A 15,759-nucleotide genomic window follows, 5' to 3' on the forward strand; every position below is an offset into this window, starting at 1 on the left:
TAGTAATTCACGGGCTGCTGATTCCTCGGGCAAGGCAAAAATGTCTCCGTTACAAATGATATGGTCTAATTGTCATTTGTCTCTCACCGGTGACGCGAAAATCATGTTGGATCACTGGTGAGGTATCCAGTAAAATTGGGGAGGTGAATCAACCGCCAATGATTTTAATATGTCTCTGGTTATGAATAACTCACGTGTCATTCGTTGCTTTTTAAGAACATGAGCATCTAAATAAGTTCCTTATTATGTAAAATTGTAGATAATAGTTAGTCCATAATTTTGTATAAATTCTGTGCGATGATAGGGATTTTAGTAAATCGCTAATGTATACATAGTTAACCATTTATTATGTGTTCATTTTAATGCACACATAATGCTGGTTGTAGATTTGTATTTGTAAAGACAACTCACCTTCTGTGATTAAAATTTGTCGCTGGCAATATATTTGTTTTAATTTTGACATAACTTGTATTTGTTCTGTTAACTTTTTTAAATTTGAGTTTTAGGAGAATTTAATGTACGAAGAACAAATAATGAATAAGGGTTTACGATGGCTGTAGATTAATATGCATTAGTTCTTGCTACCAATATTTTGTTGTAAATAAGATAACGCAAGACGATAGATATAAAACAATGTGTATTAATATACGAGAAGGCTACATTTTTCAAAAAAGCCACATGAATAATGTATCTATTTTGAAATGACAAAGTAGTTGTATGGATCGTGCGTTCCGGTCCCCTTTCCACGGATAACATGAACAAAACTCGGTTCCGTATCGCAGTCTTGATACACCATCTGTAATGTTAAACATTTATAATTTGAACGCATCAAGCGTCATCACAGATTATGACACCTAATAATTATTTAGGTTTTTACTGGAATTCTTCTGATGAATATGGAACGAAACATAAAATACCCTAAAAATTGCCACTTCGTATACCTTTTTTGTCTGCCCGCGATAGCAAATTAATGACGTAACAAATCACGTGATTGGCATCAATTTTCAAAGAATGTGGTGAAAACTACTTAATACGGAATATATATTTTACTTGCGTTAAAAACGCATATGATTTTCATATTTTCAAGCAGAACTTAGATGCATTTGGGTTAAGCTAAACGAAGCCATTTTCCTCCAACCTACTTACCGTTCTCTTCAGTTTATACTGGGAATGATAGCTTTATGAATATACCCATGCTGAACAACCAGATACATATATATGTTGATATATTTAAAAAAACAAACCCAACAAATCAACGATCAATTTTTATCAAAAGGTGTGTTTGCTTCGGTTTACATCAACAAAGTAGTAGTCATATGGCGAATTTCTAATTTTCCGGTGGAAAGAGACCTCATGTGCCCCTCTGTTCATTGTTTCATGCACGAGTGGGTACCTCGGATGCCCCGTAGCTAGGTGGATAGCTTCCTCACATGAAAGAATTCAAAGTCCCTTGCGGGACTCGACCTAAAACGGTAAGGGCAAGTGGTTTGAAGACAACGTACCCGCACGTTCACGAATGCACTGTTATTCTATGGTACGTTTCTATTAAATAGAATGCATACTTACTAGTAAATTTGAAACTATAATGGCTATGTTATATCGAGTTTTTTCGAGCCATTATCATGCATGATTGCACATAAACCAAGTGAAAACCTCTAAATGAAGGGACAAAGGAAACATACATTTAGTTACTATGTACTAACTAAATTGTATTATGATTACTTATATTGAAATTTTGAAAGTAACATTAATATTCACCTTAAATCCGTTACCAAGACAACCTACAAATATTCCCGATCTGCCCCAATTCAGTCCTGTATTTCCACTGGATATTGAAGCAATCGGTGTGTAAGAGGGAAGCGATGAACATATAGACATCACCTGTATAAAACCTGAACGATTTACACGATTTTATTTTCATTTTTTATCCTGTTCGATAGTTGTTACAAAATTGAATCCGAGTGTTTACTTTTTTTATCAATTTATAGTTATTTTATTAATTTATAGTTATTTTATCAATTTATAGTTATTTTATCAATTTATAGTTTTATTTTATCAATAATATTTATAGTTATTTTATCAATAACAGCCCATGATGAAAAATCTACCTGAATAACCTTTGCGCTAGTGTTACTAACTATATGATGGTAGACAAACCCCAAATTAAATTTGAATAAAAATGTAAAATCTATTGTATTGAAGAAGCTCCTCGTAATTGTCTTTAAGCGTGGATATCTTTGGTAGTCTGTAGTATTAAATAAACTTCTTAATCAACGCGGTAATTATAAAAACGGCATTTTCTAACAAAAAGCGAAAAATAAATGATATGAACTATTAGAAACCAAGTGTCTACATTATTCCTGTCACTAAATAACTTACATTTTCGCCTGTCTTCCAGGCACTTGTTGGCCCAGCATCACAATTTGCCATAACTAGTGCCTCGTGCGACGTCTTTTTGCCAGAGGAACATAGTCGGGCATCTGCATGGGATTCGTATTTAGAGCTTGCAACGTCAGAAATAATTTCATACTTTTTACATGAAGGAAAAGCTGAAATGTAAACAGATCAATCTCTTTTAAATAATGTGTCTTTATTTAATTGTACAGTCATTTTAAACCATCATTTACGTTTCAACAATATAAAAAATAATATAATATAATTTTTACAACATCGGTCCATCTAATTCATCAAAACAATCAAAATTCCTTTTTTATTTAATTCCTCCCTCCCATTATCATCGTTTAGGGCACAGGAATTATGTTTATTGGAGATTTTAATGCCTATTTCGGTGGTGGGGGTCATAATAGAGGTGTTGCAGTTTTAAACTTATCTCTTTTTTACCAAAGTAAATAAAACCAAGTATGCGATTTTCAACTACATTCTTTTATGTCACTGCCGGCATGGGGATTTTATATGAAGAAAAATATTTCTCTGTTGGCTTGTTAGAATGAAAGGAACGGTTTTTGTTAATGGTAAATAAGTTTGATATTCCAAATTTCATACACAGGTTATCATACATAATTATATAAAATTCTAATATATACGAACCTAAGGATAAAAGGGGACCCTTAATTTTAATTTTCGTTGCTTAAGAAAAGGATAGAACAAATATTTCAATTATGTTATTATACCTTTTGTTGTGATTTCAGGAATATTTTTATCTGTAGAACGATGGGGTGAAGTTGCAGTATATATCAGACCTTGGGTAAATGACGACGTTTTTGAGGTCTCTACAGGGGTAGTTGTGATCGCCGTTGATGTCCTTATAGAAGTGGATGACACTGATGTTGTTGGACGACTATCCTTGAAAAGCATTTTAAAAACAAAGGTAAACTTTAAATATCCCTGAGGAAAAAAGGTTTTCTGTGTATTTTGCTTCATTTGATTTTACATAATTTACAGCCATACTTTTATTCACAGCTAGTAACTAAAAATGAGCTCATCAATGCTGTGGACTCGAATTCTGTCAGGAACTTAAGTTTTTTTCATAAGCTGAAGCTAAGTAACTAGCTCACTCAAGGAATTTCGGCCGAGGCTGGCGTAATGCATGAGGTATTCCTCCTCAATGAACGCTGGAAAGTGTGACCTTTACATTGCTTGTGTGATGTAAAATATAACAAAAAAAGGCAAAAAAATATGAAAAGAAAAGATAATGAAATTGAACGTTATAGAACATTTTAATATTAAGATATAACTAGAACTCCGCGAGTCGGATGTGTCGCCTTGTGAACAATATAGTTTAGGAAAAATGGCCAGGACAAAAATTATATTTGAAAAACAACAATGGGCAATAAATCAAAAAATAAGAAATACAGAGCAGCAGTTTCTGTGCACTGCACTTCTTATCAATAAGATCTATCAGCCTATTAAGTTTCAAGTCTAAAGCTTTTATAATTTATGAGAAATGGCCTGGACAAAAATTAAGTATGAAATTTAACAAAGGGCAATAACTCAAAAAATAAGAAATGCAGAGTACCAGTTCTTGTGCACTGTACTTCTTCTTAATGAGATCTATCATATTATGAAATTTAATGTCCATATCTTTTAGACTTTAGGAGAAATGGCCTAGACAAAAATGAAGTATGAAAATTAACAAAGGGCAATAACTCAAAAAATAAAAATGCAGAGTACCAGTTCTTGTGCACTGCACTTCTTCTTAATGAGATCTATCATCCTATGAAGTTTCATTTCCATAGCTTTAATACTTTAGGAGAAATGGCCTGGACAAAAATAAAGTATGAAAATTAACAAAGGGCAATAACTCAAAAAATAAGAAATGCAAAGTACCAGTTCTTATGCACTGCACTTTTTCTTAATGAAATCTATCATCCTATGAAGTTTCAAGTCCATAGATTTTATACTTTAGGAGAAATGGCCCCGAAAAAAATAAAGTATGAAAATTAAAAAAGGGCAATAACTCAAAAAAAGAAGTGCAGAGTACCGGTCTTTGTGCACTGCACTTCGGGTCATTGTAAGAAGCCTGCATACCAAGTTTGAAGTCAATCCGACTTATAATGACTGACTTATGCTCCGGACAAGCTTAAGGGGACGCCGACACCGACAACGACGCCGACAACGACGCCGACAACGACGCCGCCGACAAAAGTAACCCCTATATGTCGCCTTTTTCAAGGCGACACAAAAATCACATCAACCAATATCATTATTTCATTAAAAGTTTGTTTTATAGAAAAACAATACATTCACAAACAAACAACAGTTAATTAGTACTCACATACTTTGCAAGTACATGTATCCTGTCGTCCCGATGAAAACGTATCTGTTTGTTAAAAAAGAAAATGAATTAAGAGTCTGAAGAACTTAAAAGTGCAAATTTAGAAAGAAAGACTTGAGAAAAGTCTTGAGTAAATTATTCGGTTGCTCTTCAGTCAAGGGACTCTCTACATGCATACTGCAACAATCAAAGCAAGTTGTAAGTGATTAACTAGGGAGAAGTAGGTAAAGTAAGTAAGTACGCTACTTAAAAAAGTTAAAATCGGTCCTGAAAGTAGCTCAGATCTCGGTCATTATAGGTTAAACATTCGTTTTAAGTTTGATATTCATAGGCTAACTTGAATGTTTAAAGCGTCTTCGTTTCTAAAGTTAAATAACTTTAAATAAAACAATTAAATGATTAATTTTAAGTATTTCTATATATCCACAAAAGAAATTGTTTTTTTTATTTGTTTGTTACTCCAGATGACTCGTATTATTAATAGCATTTAAAGTATTTTCTGTATTAACATACATTGTAAGAAAGGTACTATTTTGTTCAGAAAAGATATAAAGTAGCTTACGACTAAGATGTTGAATTAAGTAAATATCCCGTCCAAGGGCGTGCATGGCATCCAAATGTTTCCAAACTTGTGAAAAATAAAATAAAGTATTTTATTCAGTTGGGGATGATGATATTGTAGAATATTTTTTCATTATCCCTCATGTACAATTTTCATGTAATTTAATTGTGATCAATGCTTCCGAGGGATCACTGTTTATCCAGATTTTTTCTGATAATTGCTGCGACATTTCAACAAAATCTACGAAGTAGTTGAGCAAATGCCTTTTATCTATTTCAGCTCTGTTATCCATCTGGTTAAGCGAACTGGACCCATTAGAGCAATGTTTTTTTGTATAAGACCAACCTTCCAAGGTTAATTTCTGTATATTGTCATCACAATTGACCAAACCGTCAAAACGGATGTTGGTTAAGTGAAAATAATAACAATGGACACAGGGCACCGGACATTGGGATATCTCAATAACTCATCTTAGAGAGCTAAAACATACTAGTTGTCCACTAGACAATGTGTCGCGCTAATTATATAAGCTATAGAATTTATACTTTCAGAAGAGATGAGTCTAATGATTTCACTTTATACGTATGAAATAAACACAGATTTTGACCTAAGGTTTATCCTTTGATCACAGTGTAGTGGCCAACTACGCGTTTTTTCGTTCACAATGTTTTGGCTCCTGGTTATAGGGAGGATAATACTATATTCAGTTAAGGAATCCAAGAAAAGGCCAAAATTGACACCAGGGCTAAAATGCACATAAAAAATTGGCTGAAGCTCACTAACATATGTTATTTGTCAAAATATGAAGCTCTTTTGATTTAAGATCTGTAATAAAAAGATATAAGAAAACCCTTTGATAGAGCCAATTTTGAACCAAGGGCTTGGTCATGGTCCTCAAAATCGCCCGCCCGTCAGGGGGAAAACTATAATACGGCCCGTTTTTCAAACGGGCGTTTAAAAAGAAATGACGTCCGGGAAGAGCATTTTTTTATTACCAATTATGTATTATCATAGTAATCATCCCGTTCATGCGTTGCCTTGTGCCCTGTCCTGTTTTTTGTGTCCTGCTGGGCTCCTTGCCGGTGGTCCTGTATTGCTAGATCGAGTAGGGGTTGCATTTATTGCACGCCTCCCTTCCTTGATGATTTTGTTTTTCATATTTTACGACAGGGTTAAAATTTGTAAAAATTTGTGAATGTCTACTAGAAGATATTTTATGTCATATATCTAAACTCGAGCTTTAAGTTATTTCTTTTAATTGTCATGGCGTTTTTGCATGGATTGACTTTTCAAATATCTTAAAATAATTCAAGACTTCTATGCAGTTTTGATATAATTGACAAAGGCCGGACGACGGTCGGTGAGTGATAACAATAGCTCAACTTTTGCCTCTGTTAAGCTAAACATAAAATTAACAAAACACAAAACAAACAACTCTCATTTATTCAAATATGAAGGGTAATTTGTTACCGTGGTGATGAGAACGACACGGAGATTTCTGCTCGATTTGTCCGATAAGTAAATAGAAATAACCCATCAGATCTGGAATCAATTAAATGAAATGTTTTATCATAGCATGCTAGGAATAACAAAACATTAAGTTGCAATAAAATGAAATGCCTGCTCCAATGTTGTATTCCATGTGATGCTCCCCGAAAAGGTTTTGAACACAGGAAAGTATAAAAAATGAACAAAGGGCAAAAACTCAAAAAATAGGCATGGCAGAGTTATGACTTTTTGCACTGCACTTCTGTTCAATTAGATCTATCTATCTATAAAGTTTCGTGATGATATCTCTTATAGTTTCAGAGTTATGTCCCGGGTAAAATTCAAAGTGTTCAAATTAACAAAGGGCAGTTACTTTAAAATTAGACAAGGCTGTGTTTAGGTTCTTTAGCATTGTAGTTTTATCCAATTAGATCTATCTACCTACAACGTTTCATGTTGATATTCAGAGCTACTGTTCTTGCGCACTGCAAACCTACTGAATGAGATTTATCTATCTGCAAAGTTTCATGTTGATAACTCTTATAGTTTTAGAGTTATGTCCCGGACAAACTTTAAAGTGTACAAATAAACAAAGGGCAATAATTCAAAAATTAGGCACGACAGAGTCACAGTTCGTGTGCACTGCACACCTACTCAACGAGATCTATCTACCTACAAAGTTTCATGTTGATACCTCTTGTTGTTTAAAAGTTATGTCCCGGACAAGAAAAGCAGACGGACAGACGGGTGGACGGACAAAGCGGCGACTTTATGCTTACCCAATGGGGAGCATAAAAAATAAGCTAACATGAGAACAGTTGAAGATCATATCTATTCTCAAAGTGTCGGCGAAAACTACAATAACTAAAGCATGTTGGTTAGGTCTTAAATACCACCGACATTATTATGAAGGCATGATAAGATTTAAGATTTGATGATGAAAGACCTGCCATGCATTCTTATTTTATTACAAAAATAAACTATGAGAATAAATAAACTAGTTCTCTGTTTCTTTTTATTTATAATGTTATATCACTTTTATACATAAAGATGAATCAACTCACTTTCGTTTCAAAATATCTTCGTGCCAGGTTTTTTTTTTATAATTTTTGCAAAAGCACCAGGGTCATCAAAATGACGTTAGAGCATACGTTTGGTTTGATTTTAAGTCTCACTAACCCATGATGTCAAATGGCAATTTTCCAGATTTATTGGTACGAGGGAGGAAGAAATCAGGTGCCTCTCCGTGCATAATTTCAATCACAAGCCGGTACCTGAGCATTACCACCGACGTACCGTAAGTAACCTGCATAATTTTTCTCATGTGTAAGAATCCAAAATCCATGACGAGATTACGACAAAGGGATAATAAATATGAATACAACTTACAATGACAGTCCGGGTTCCAGAAAATACAATCCCCGCTTTGGTCAGCAATACCAGCTGATAAAAAATATAATCTAATCTTTAATGTGTAATGGTGTAACAAACTTATACCAGATGAAAGCAACTTGGTTAATTCAAAATGTTAAAACAATGTTTAAAAATAAAACGAATTTAAATCTTAATGTTATGAATATATATATATAAACATAACTGTGTAATGAAAAATGTAATTAGAGAAAAAGAAAAAAATCCGACAAAAATATAAGAAAGTGATAAATTAATATTAAAAAATGCAAATGATTGGTATCAACGACCTTGTTGTTTATTGGCTGTAAGGGTTGTTTGGGTATAATTTAATGTTTAATATATACTGTATATTAATAGGTCTAAAACGATTTGTTAACGGTTATAAGTGAGGCGTACTTTAAAAAAAAACAAAGTCTTATGACAACTTAATATAACAATTTTACTTATTGCAATTAAGAAAAAAATGAATTTTAAGTATCCACCACTATATGGTTTATCATAATTACGTATGTTCATAAAATTGGTCTTCTGAAAATAAGCATTGCAGTGGCAATGTTCTCCATGATCTTCTGCAGCATCTACATCCGCTAAAAACAAACATACAACTTTAAAATAGGAAATTAACTAAACAGAATGAGTTTTAATACAAATAACATGCACATATCTTTCAAAGCGTTTTAGCCTCTAAAATATAAGACAAATGTACCCATTGTTATAGTTATAGCAAAACAGAAATAACAAGAGCATGCGGTGTTAAAACTCGTCTGTTAAGTGCAACGACACGACCAATTAAAAAAATACTAAGTTAAAAAGGATCAACATTATTTAACTATAGCTTTTCTCCTTGTCTAACAACTGCACCTTGCCATGATCAGCATGTATTTCAAGTTTCATGTTGATAACATTTACCATGTTTGAATAATGGGCTACATTAAAATTGTTTACAACGGCAATGTGGAAAACTTGATTACTCGACTTTTTCTTCGAAAAATACGAGCAATAATGACACATACATTCGAGGAATTCTAAAATTGTACGTAATTTAACGTATGTTGAATGTCATTTTGATGAATTTATTGTTATATTACATTCATTGTTTTAGATAATATTAAAGCATTTGCACCTTATGTAAAGGATTGTTCGAACACATTAGTCTTATCCGGTGGCCGAACGTGCCATTTTAAGACTTGTATCATAGTTACGGGACCTTTCTGTTGAATGTAGCAGAGTTAAATCTTATGCATGCACAGGTATAAGTTACCTGCACTGCAGAGCATATCCATTGATTTGCTAAATTTTTGTGGGGTTTACTTATTGTGACGGCAGGGAAAGGGAAAGCGATTGAAATACAATATTCAGATGCTCGTTGATTGGTTACTTTTTTTCTGCAGTTTCAAATTGTGACAACAGGGGACGTGCTTTAATGCTTGACTATGGTGCAAAAGTGAGAGAGCATCAAAACACTTGGCAATCTGATTAATATTCAGGGGCTACGCCCCCACGTGATAAATATGCATACAACTTTTATTTCCATTGTCAACTTGTAGTTACGCGGCACATCCCCCTTCTGGCAACCATCTGATGTACCTTTCTGATAAGGGGCGGCGCCCAAAAAGTAATCACTTTCTAGCAACGTTTCGCAAATGAAAGACAGTGTTTGGGGCCTAAATTGGGTAATTGTTTACTGTTTGAGGCCTCAAAAAGGAGGGGTGTGTGTGTGTGTCGAAAAGCCGTCAAAACACGTCTATATGAAGTAAGGGGTTAAGCAATGGACTTCACATTGTGTTACGCTATAGTGATATAGCTTTTCTCCCTTCACAGTAATTTTATATCAGGATTTTTCCCACTTGTAAGAGTTGTTCATATGGGCTTCAAGTTTTAATCACAATTGAGGTATAGCAAACAACGTGAAATAGAATCTCAATTTTTCAAAATTAGCTTATTGCATAATATTCACAAAGCAAGGGACCTCCATGGCAAACTTTAAAAATTACGGTTTCAAACAGCTTGTCCCTTTTTGATGTGGGTTGGAATCACGCCAAAAACTATGAATGATGTTATGTAAGTAATATATCTAGCTAGCTAGCGGAATGTTAGTGATTCGAATCATGTGTTGAAATCATGCACGGAGATGTTCCACCTGAGATCTGCCTTCTCTACTTATACTTAAAAATCCATTATTGCCTCGGTGTGAACTAACAAAATGAAATAACCATACCTTTCATTTCTGTAATTGCACGATGCATGCAAGCATACTTGTGTTTTGCAACAGACTCAAGCATGGACCAAACTGTAAGAGATCAATCACGCAAAAATCAAGACTTAAAATGGCAAAATGGTTTTACTTTTTTATTCATAGAGGCTGACTTTTCTTATTAATCTATGTATTATGGTCCAAAAATCGTATATTTTGAAACCATTTATTTCATGACATTTTTTATATTTGCACACTTTTTGAGGTTCACTATCTAAATGCTTAACATTCTTTCTTTTTATATATAAATAAAGCTAATAATATTTCCTTGCAATAAATGGAACATTCATCCATACATCCCAAATCATTTTAGAGACCAGTAAGATTATATATTTTATAAAAAAAACCTTACTTTGTGTGTTGCTCAAACATGGCTGACTTCTGATTGCTTGTCTCAAATCTATAAACATAAAAAGGGTATCCTTTCAAATTTCGTGTTAAGCAGATGTATATGCATTCGTTAAAATTGTATAGTTATTCCATATTGATCAGTATAGCAAGAGTTGTCCGTTAGACAATGCGTTCGACCCAAGTAGTTTCGGAGATACAAAATTGCAAGTAAAAATAAAACGTAACCAAACGGCGGCGAAGACGCCAGGATGAAATCAATAGCTCTCCTTATTCTTCGAACAGTCAAATTAAAAAAGGAATAACTGTCTTTCTCTTTGTATCCTTTGTTTAATAGCATCAAATATTTTTGTCAATTATTATGTCATTTAAAATGTCTTCAGAGTCATGTATTGTTTTTGTTTTTGTGAAAACTATAAGTTGTCATGACATTGCGATCCGATGAAATATTCAATTAACCAAATAAAGTTTATCAAAAATATTTAAACGCAAGACCTTGACCTTGAAACTAGTTATTCAAAACTCCGTCTAAACTTAGAGGAACCGCCTAATGTATCTTGCTTCCATTGGTAAAAATAAACAACAAAGGGTGTATAAGAAAAGATGTAAGGATAAGTGTTGGCACAGGTGATCTTGGCCTTGTGAATCACAACACTTGACAGTCCAAGGTATGTTACTTCCAAATATGAAAAACATAAGTCGGTAAAAAAGGCTGTGCAAGCAAATGTGTACAAATCTATTTTGGCAGCCTAGACCTTGACCCACTGACCTTTTACTAAATCTAAAAGAAGAACACCACGCAAGTTATCTTCCTCAGCCATGTTAACATGGCCCCGCCGAATGTGTTTGCTCATTGGAAGAATGTATATGTAGTAGAGCAAAATAATTTAATTTTAGAGGTCTTTTGGTAACAAAAAACTGATGGCTGAAGTGATTACAGATTAAAAACCTATGTGAATATTGATGGCTAAAAATAACAAAGGGCAATAACTGAAAAATAATGCAGGGTAGGTTATCATTCTTGTGTGCTGCACTCCTCCTCAGTGAGATCTATTCACCTATGAAGTTTCAAGTAGATACCTCTTACACTTTTTGAGCTACCTCCGGACAAAAAGTATAAAAAATAACAAAGGGCAATAACTCAAAAATTATAAAAGGTAGAGTTGTCATTTTTGCGCACAGCATTCCTCCTCAATAAGATAAAAATACCTATGAAGTTGCATGTTGACATCTCAAAGACTTGAGTTATGCTCCACTCAGGTGAAAAATAACAAAGGGCATTAACTAAAATGAAGGGTAGAGTTATCACTCTTGTGTACTGCACACTTCCTGAGTGAGATCTATCCACCTATTTAGTTTCATATTGATACCTCAAAGGCTTTTTGAGTTATGTCTGGACAAAAATTAAGTTTAAAAGATAACAAAGGGCAATAACTGAAAAATTATGCAGAAAAGAATTATTATTCTTGTGCATTGCACACCTCCTTAATACGATTTATCCACCTATGAAGTTTCAAGTTGATACCTCAAATACTTTTGAGCTATGCTCCGGAAAAAATGTGAGATGGAAGGACGGACGGAAGGATGGACTTTTTCTATATCCCCCGCCGGCAAAGGCTGTATAAACAATTGTGTACATATTATGCGTCCATTAAAATAACACGATGTGTGAGCAATATTTGAAAAAAAGAAATACACCAGTTACCTCTAACTCCACAAAAAGAGGACCCTTAAAGGTATTTATCTATCAAACATGGATGGCATCATTAAATACATGAAGTAATTTAAAATTTAAAAAGAATTTAAGATAAATACAACTTGGCAGAATAAATTAACCATACCAGGCCCTATTTTCGAAGTGACAACAAGGGATGGTACAGTTAAGCAACCAGGTTATATCATGTTTTTTGAATTAATGAGTAAGTAGCCACTGGTACAGGTAAGACTAAAGATAAATATAAATCAAACTTGCCGGTTTTATGTTAACCTCACACGGACAGACTGTATGTCCGGGGTATAAAAACAGTGTCATTTGAACTACAAATACTTTTGGCTACACATTCACTCAGGAACATTAAAACATGTATAGGTTCATAATTTGCATCTAACCCTTTCATAAAATCTTATATGATACTCACTTAAATATTCCGGAACCATTTCGCATGCTGGACTTTGTGTAGGTTTGGCTGAAATATAACATGTTTAAATCGAATGTTTAGATAGACGTCCATGTGTTCCTTTTATTTTCATATTATTCTAAAGGTTATAACAAATGGTAAAATTTGAGAAAAAAATCAATGATCGCAAAAATAATTCAACTACGAGTACAATATACAAGGTAACATTGCAATTCTAAAATGTACACATATATCGTATATAAATTCCTTAATACCTTCTGATCGACTTCTGGTATAGAAAAACATTATTTACAAAGTCAAATGATTCATATATAAATTTCTTACGGGAAACTGCTAATATACGATAAACTTTAAATATATTTAAACCACGACTATATGAAAAAACAATGTGAAGAAGCTTACGGAAAAACCACAAAAATGCCGAAATCTGATGAAGAAATGCCGCAGTTCCAAAGAGCACTGAAATAAGACAAAACAGTTAACACTGATTTCACTCTCAAGTTGATCTATGATTCCAATTATTCTATTTGTAAATTATATGTATACACATTGTTTATCTCCTAAAACTGCTGTCTGATACAATATAATGTAGTCATATGCAAATCACATTGTCAGTAAAACGACAATAAAGAAGTAAATCAACCACTATGCCTTTATACATTTTAGCATAGTTGCTATAGCAACATTTGACTTTTCGTCAAACCTGTATAAATGACATTGGCATTTTTTTTGCCTGCTGAAACTTGTAATGTATGATATGGGGCAAATGGAGGCATAATGTTAACGCAATTGGGTGATCAGGTGACATTTGTTTACGGCCGCTAATGGCTACACCAATGACTTTCCTACGCGGCAATATATTGATGACAATTTGAAGTAAAGTGGTGTAACAAATTTCTGAAAGCATACATGAAAAGGGAACACAGTAAGGGTCACACAATCCACACTATTGGGCCTCTTAGAGGGTTATTATCTTTAGCTAACCAAAAGCCTCAGGGAACACAGAAAAGCTCACAGAACCCTAGGATTAAGGCCTATTAGACAGTTCTTATCTGAAGTTAGACGACGGTGTAAGTCAGCCTCAGGGAAGCTACTTTTGTAATATATGTAGAATTGACCCAATATTACCGTAACAAATTTCACGTGATCACCCACCCTGATATATTTGAACTGGAAGTGATAAGTCATTGGCCCTAGTATAGAACTGACAACACACGAACTCAGTAGGTTTACGGTAAAAAAATGCCTATATAAGCTTTGGTTAAAATATCCAAATATATATTTTTTTTTTGTAAAAAAGAAACTCAATTTATTTAAGATAAGACATGATTATTAAGAGTCTTAATTAGTAAGTAATCAATGATGTGTGTCGTTATTATATATTGCTATCACTTAAATGGTCTTTTTCTAAAAACAAAACAACAAAAAACAACAACAATTAGAAATAAAGAACAGCACAATAGAACACTCACGAAAGTATATCTTGTACTCCATGATTCTAAAAGGAATATCTCGAACATATGTCCTAATATATTGACCTCTACAAATAAGTGTTATCTTTCATTGACTTTCACACCGTATAAGCCACGTTAAGGCTTAATCAAGTATCATGCAACGTTAAAATATTTCTCAGTGGCTTTCTAATATTTGGTGACTTCCTCATGCAAAATAACTGTTAAAATGTTCCCCTAAAATAGATTTTTGTGGCATTAATTTTTCCTTGGATGTTATTATACTTATATTAGCGAACATGTGTTGTTACAGTAAAATATATAAGGTAAAATGAATGGAAAGGCACGGGCCTGTTAATCTCTGTAACAATTCATTATTTTATTATCAATTTAAAGTAAGTGATTAATGTCTCAGTTGACTAATACTTAAAATATTTACTACTGACTACTTATTAACCATTTCTCAAGGTCGCTTTCCATTAAAAACTCATCACTTTTCCAGAAAATAAATTCTCAAAGGCACGTATCAAGTCATGGTTGCTGTAAAATGTTGCCCTATTCAAATTTATGTAATAAATCCTTGTGCTAAGCAGGCACTGTTTGCTATAGGTGTTCTTCTAGTTTACGAGATTGAATACTGCTTCAGCATGTGCTACAGGGGTGGGGGCGTGGGGGCAGGGAGGATTTGGAGATTTAGCATTTTCAAACTATTTCGGATTAAAAAAAAACGATTTCTAACTACCTGTTTAATTCTCTTTTAAAGAATGTTCAGATAAATAAGTACAATAATTGTCAAAATCAATCAATATTTAAAATGTGTTAGAGATATCCCATGAACTTAAAAATACTATAATCTACAATTATGCAATTAGGCATCTCATGATTGTACCTGTTTTGGCACATGCAGTCAATATCATGCGGCCTAACATCAAATATCAAGGTCGCTCTGGGTTTGTTTAGTTTCAACATGTTTTATTCATGATCATACACAGTACATGATATACATGCATTCAATATATACAATGTTGAAATGAACGAAAGATATGAATTATTTGGATTTGATTAAGGTTATTTACTCTGTACATATCCCGACATTTTGCCTAAAATATAATTTTTTTTCACAGAAATTATCCTGGGGATATATTGCTTAAGTCGCCACGTGAAGACAACTTGTACTTTTCTTTCCAGAAACTCTCTTAGAGTGACTTATTTTTCAACTTTCTCATATAAGGCTTCAGATTGGTGTATTATATATTTTACAGTAACAGATTTTGTTCATTTTAAAAAAGGGATGATCGGTACATCAATTTGTCATTATAATTATTATGAAAAAGTAAGAAAGCACTTTAATGGTTTGTCTAACGTAGTAC

The 15,759-nt window shown here is 33.4% G+C and overlaps 1 protein-coding gene across 1 annotated transcript; it reads right to left on the reverse strand.

Annotated features, from left to right (window-relative positions):
- Positions 1-648: 648 nt before the first annotated feature.
- On the reverse strand, positions 649-14,492 carry LOC132756283 (uncharacterized). The gene is made up of 14 exons (XM_060747308.1): positions 14,411-14,492; positions 13,341-13,397; positions 12,939-12,986; positions 10,805-10,852; positions 10,417-10,488; positions 8,705-8,785; positions 8,175-8,228; positions 6,768-6,839; positions 5,298-5,363; positions 4,740-4,780; positions 3,132-3,303; positions 2,380-2,549; positions 1,759-1,881; positions 649-796 (listed from the first exon to the last, which is right to left on the reverse strand). Exons 1-14 carry the CDS (start codon positions 14,430-14,432, stop codon positions 692-694), a joined length of 1,131 nt encoding a protein of 376 aa, XP_060603291.1. The 5' UTR covers positions 14,433-14,492; the 3' UTR covers positions 649-691.
- Positions 14,493-15,759: the final 1,267 nt, after the last annotated feature.

The sequence above is a fragment of the Ruditapes philippinarum genome, unplaced genomic scaffold, assembly GCF_026571515.1.
Source record: "Ruditapes philippinarum isolate M1 unplaced genomic scaffold, ASM2657151v2 ctg2643_1_1_1_1, whole genome shotgun sequence".
Taxonomy (NCBI): Eukaryota; Metazoa; Mollusca; class Bivalvia; order Venerida; family Veneridae; genus Ruditapes; species Ruditapes philippinarum.

Bases quoted from the DNA above. Each gene is read 5' to 3' on its own strand.
- LOC132756283 (XM_060747308.1), bottom strand. From the start codon at position 14,432: ATGGAGTACAAGATATACTTTC. The intron at 13,398-14,410 runs GTGAGTGTTCTA...GTCTTATTTCAG, and splicing joins GGAGTACAAGATATACTTTC to TGCTCTTTGGAACTGCGGCA. The intron at 8,786-10,416 runs GTATGGTTATTT...GTTTGTTTTTAG, and splicing joins TGCAATTACAGAAATGAAAG to CGGATGTAGATGCTGCAGAA.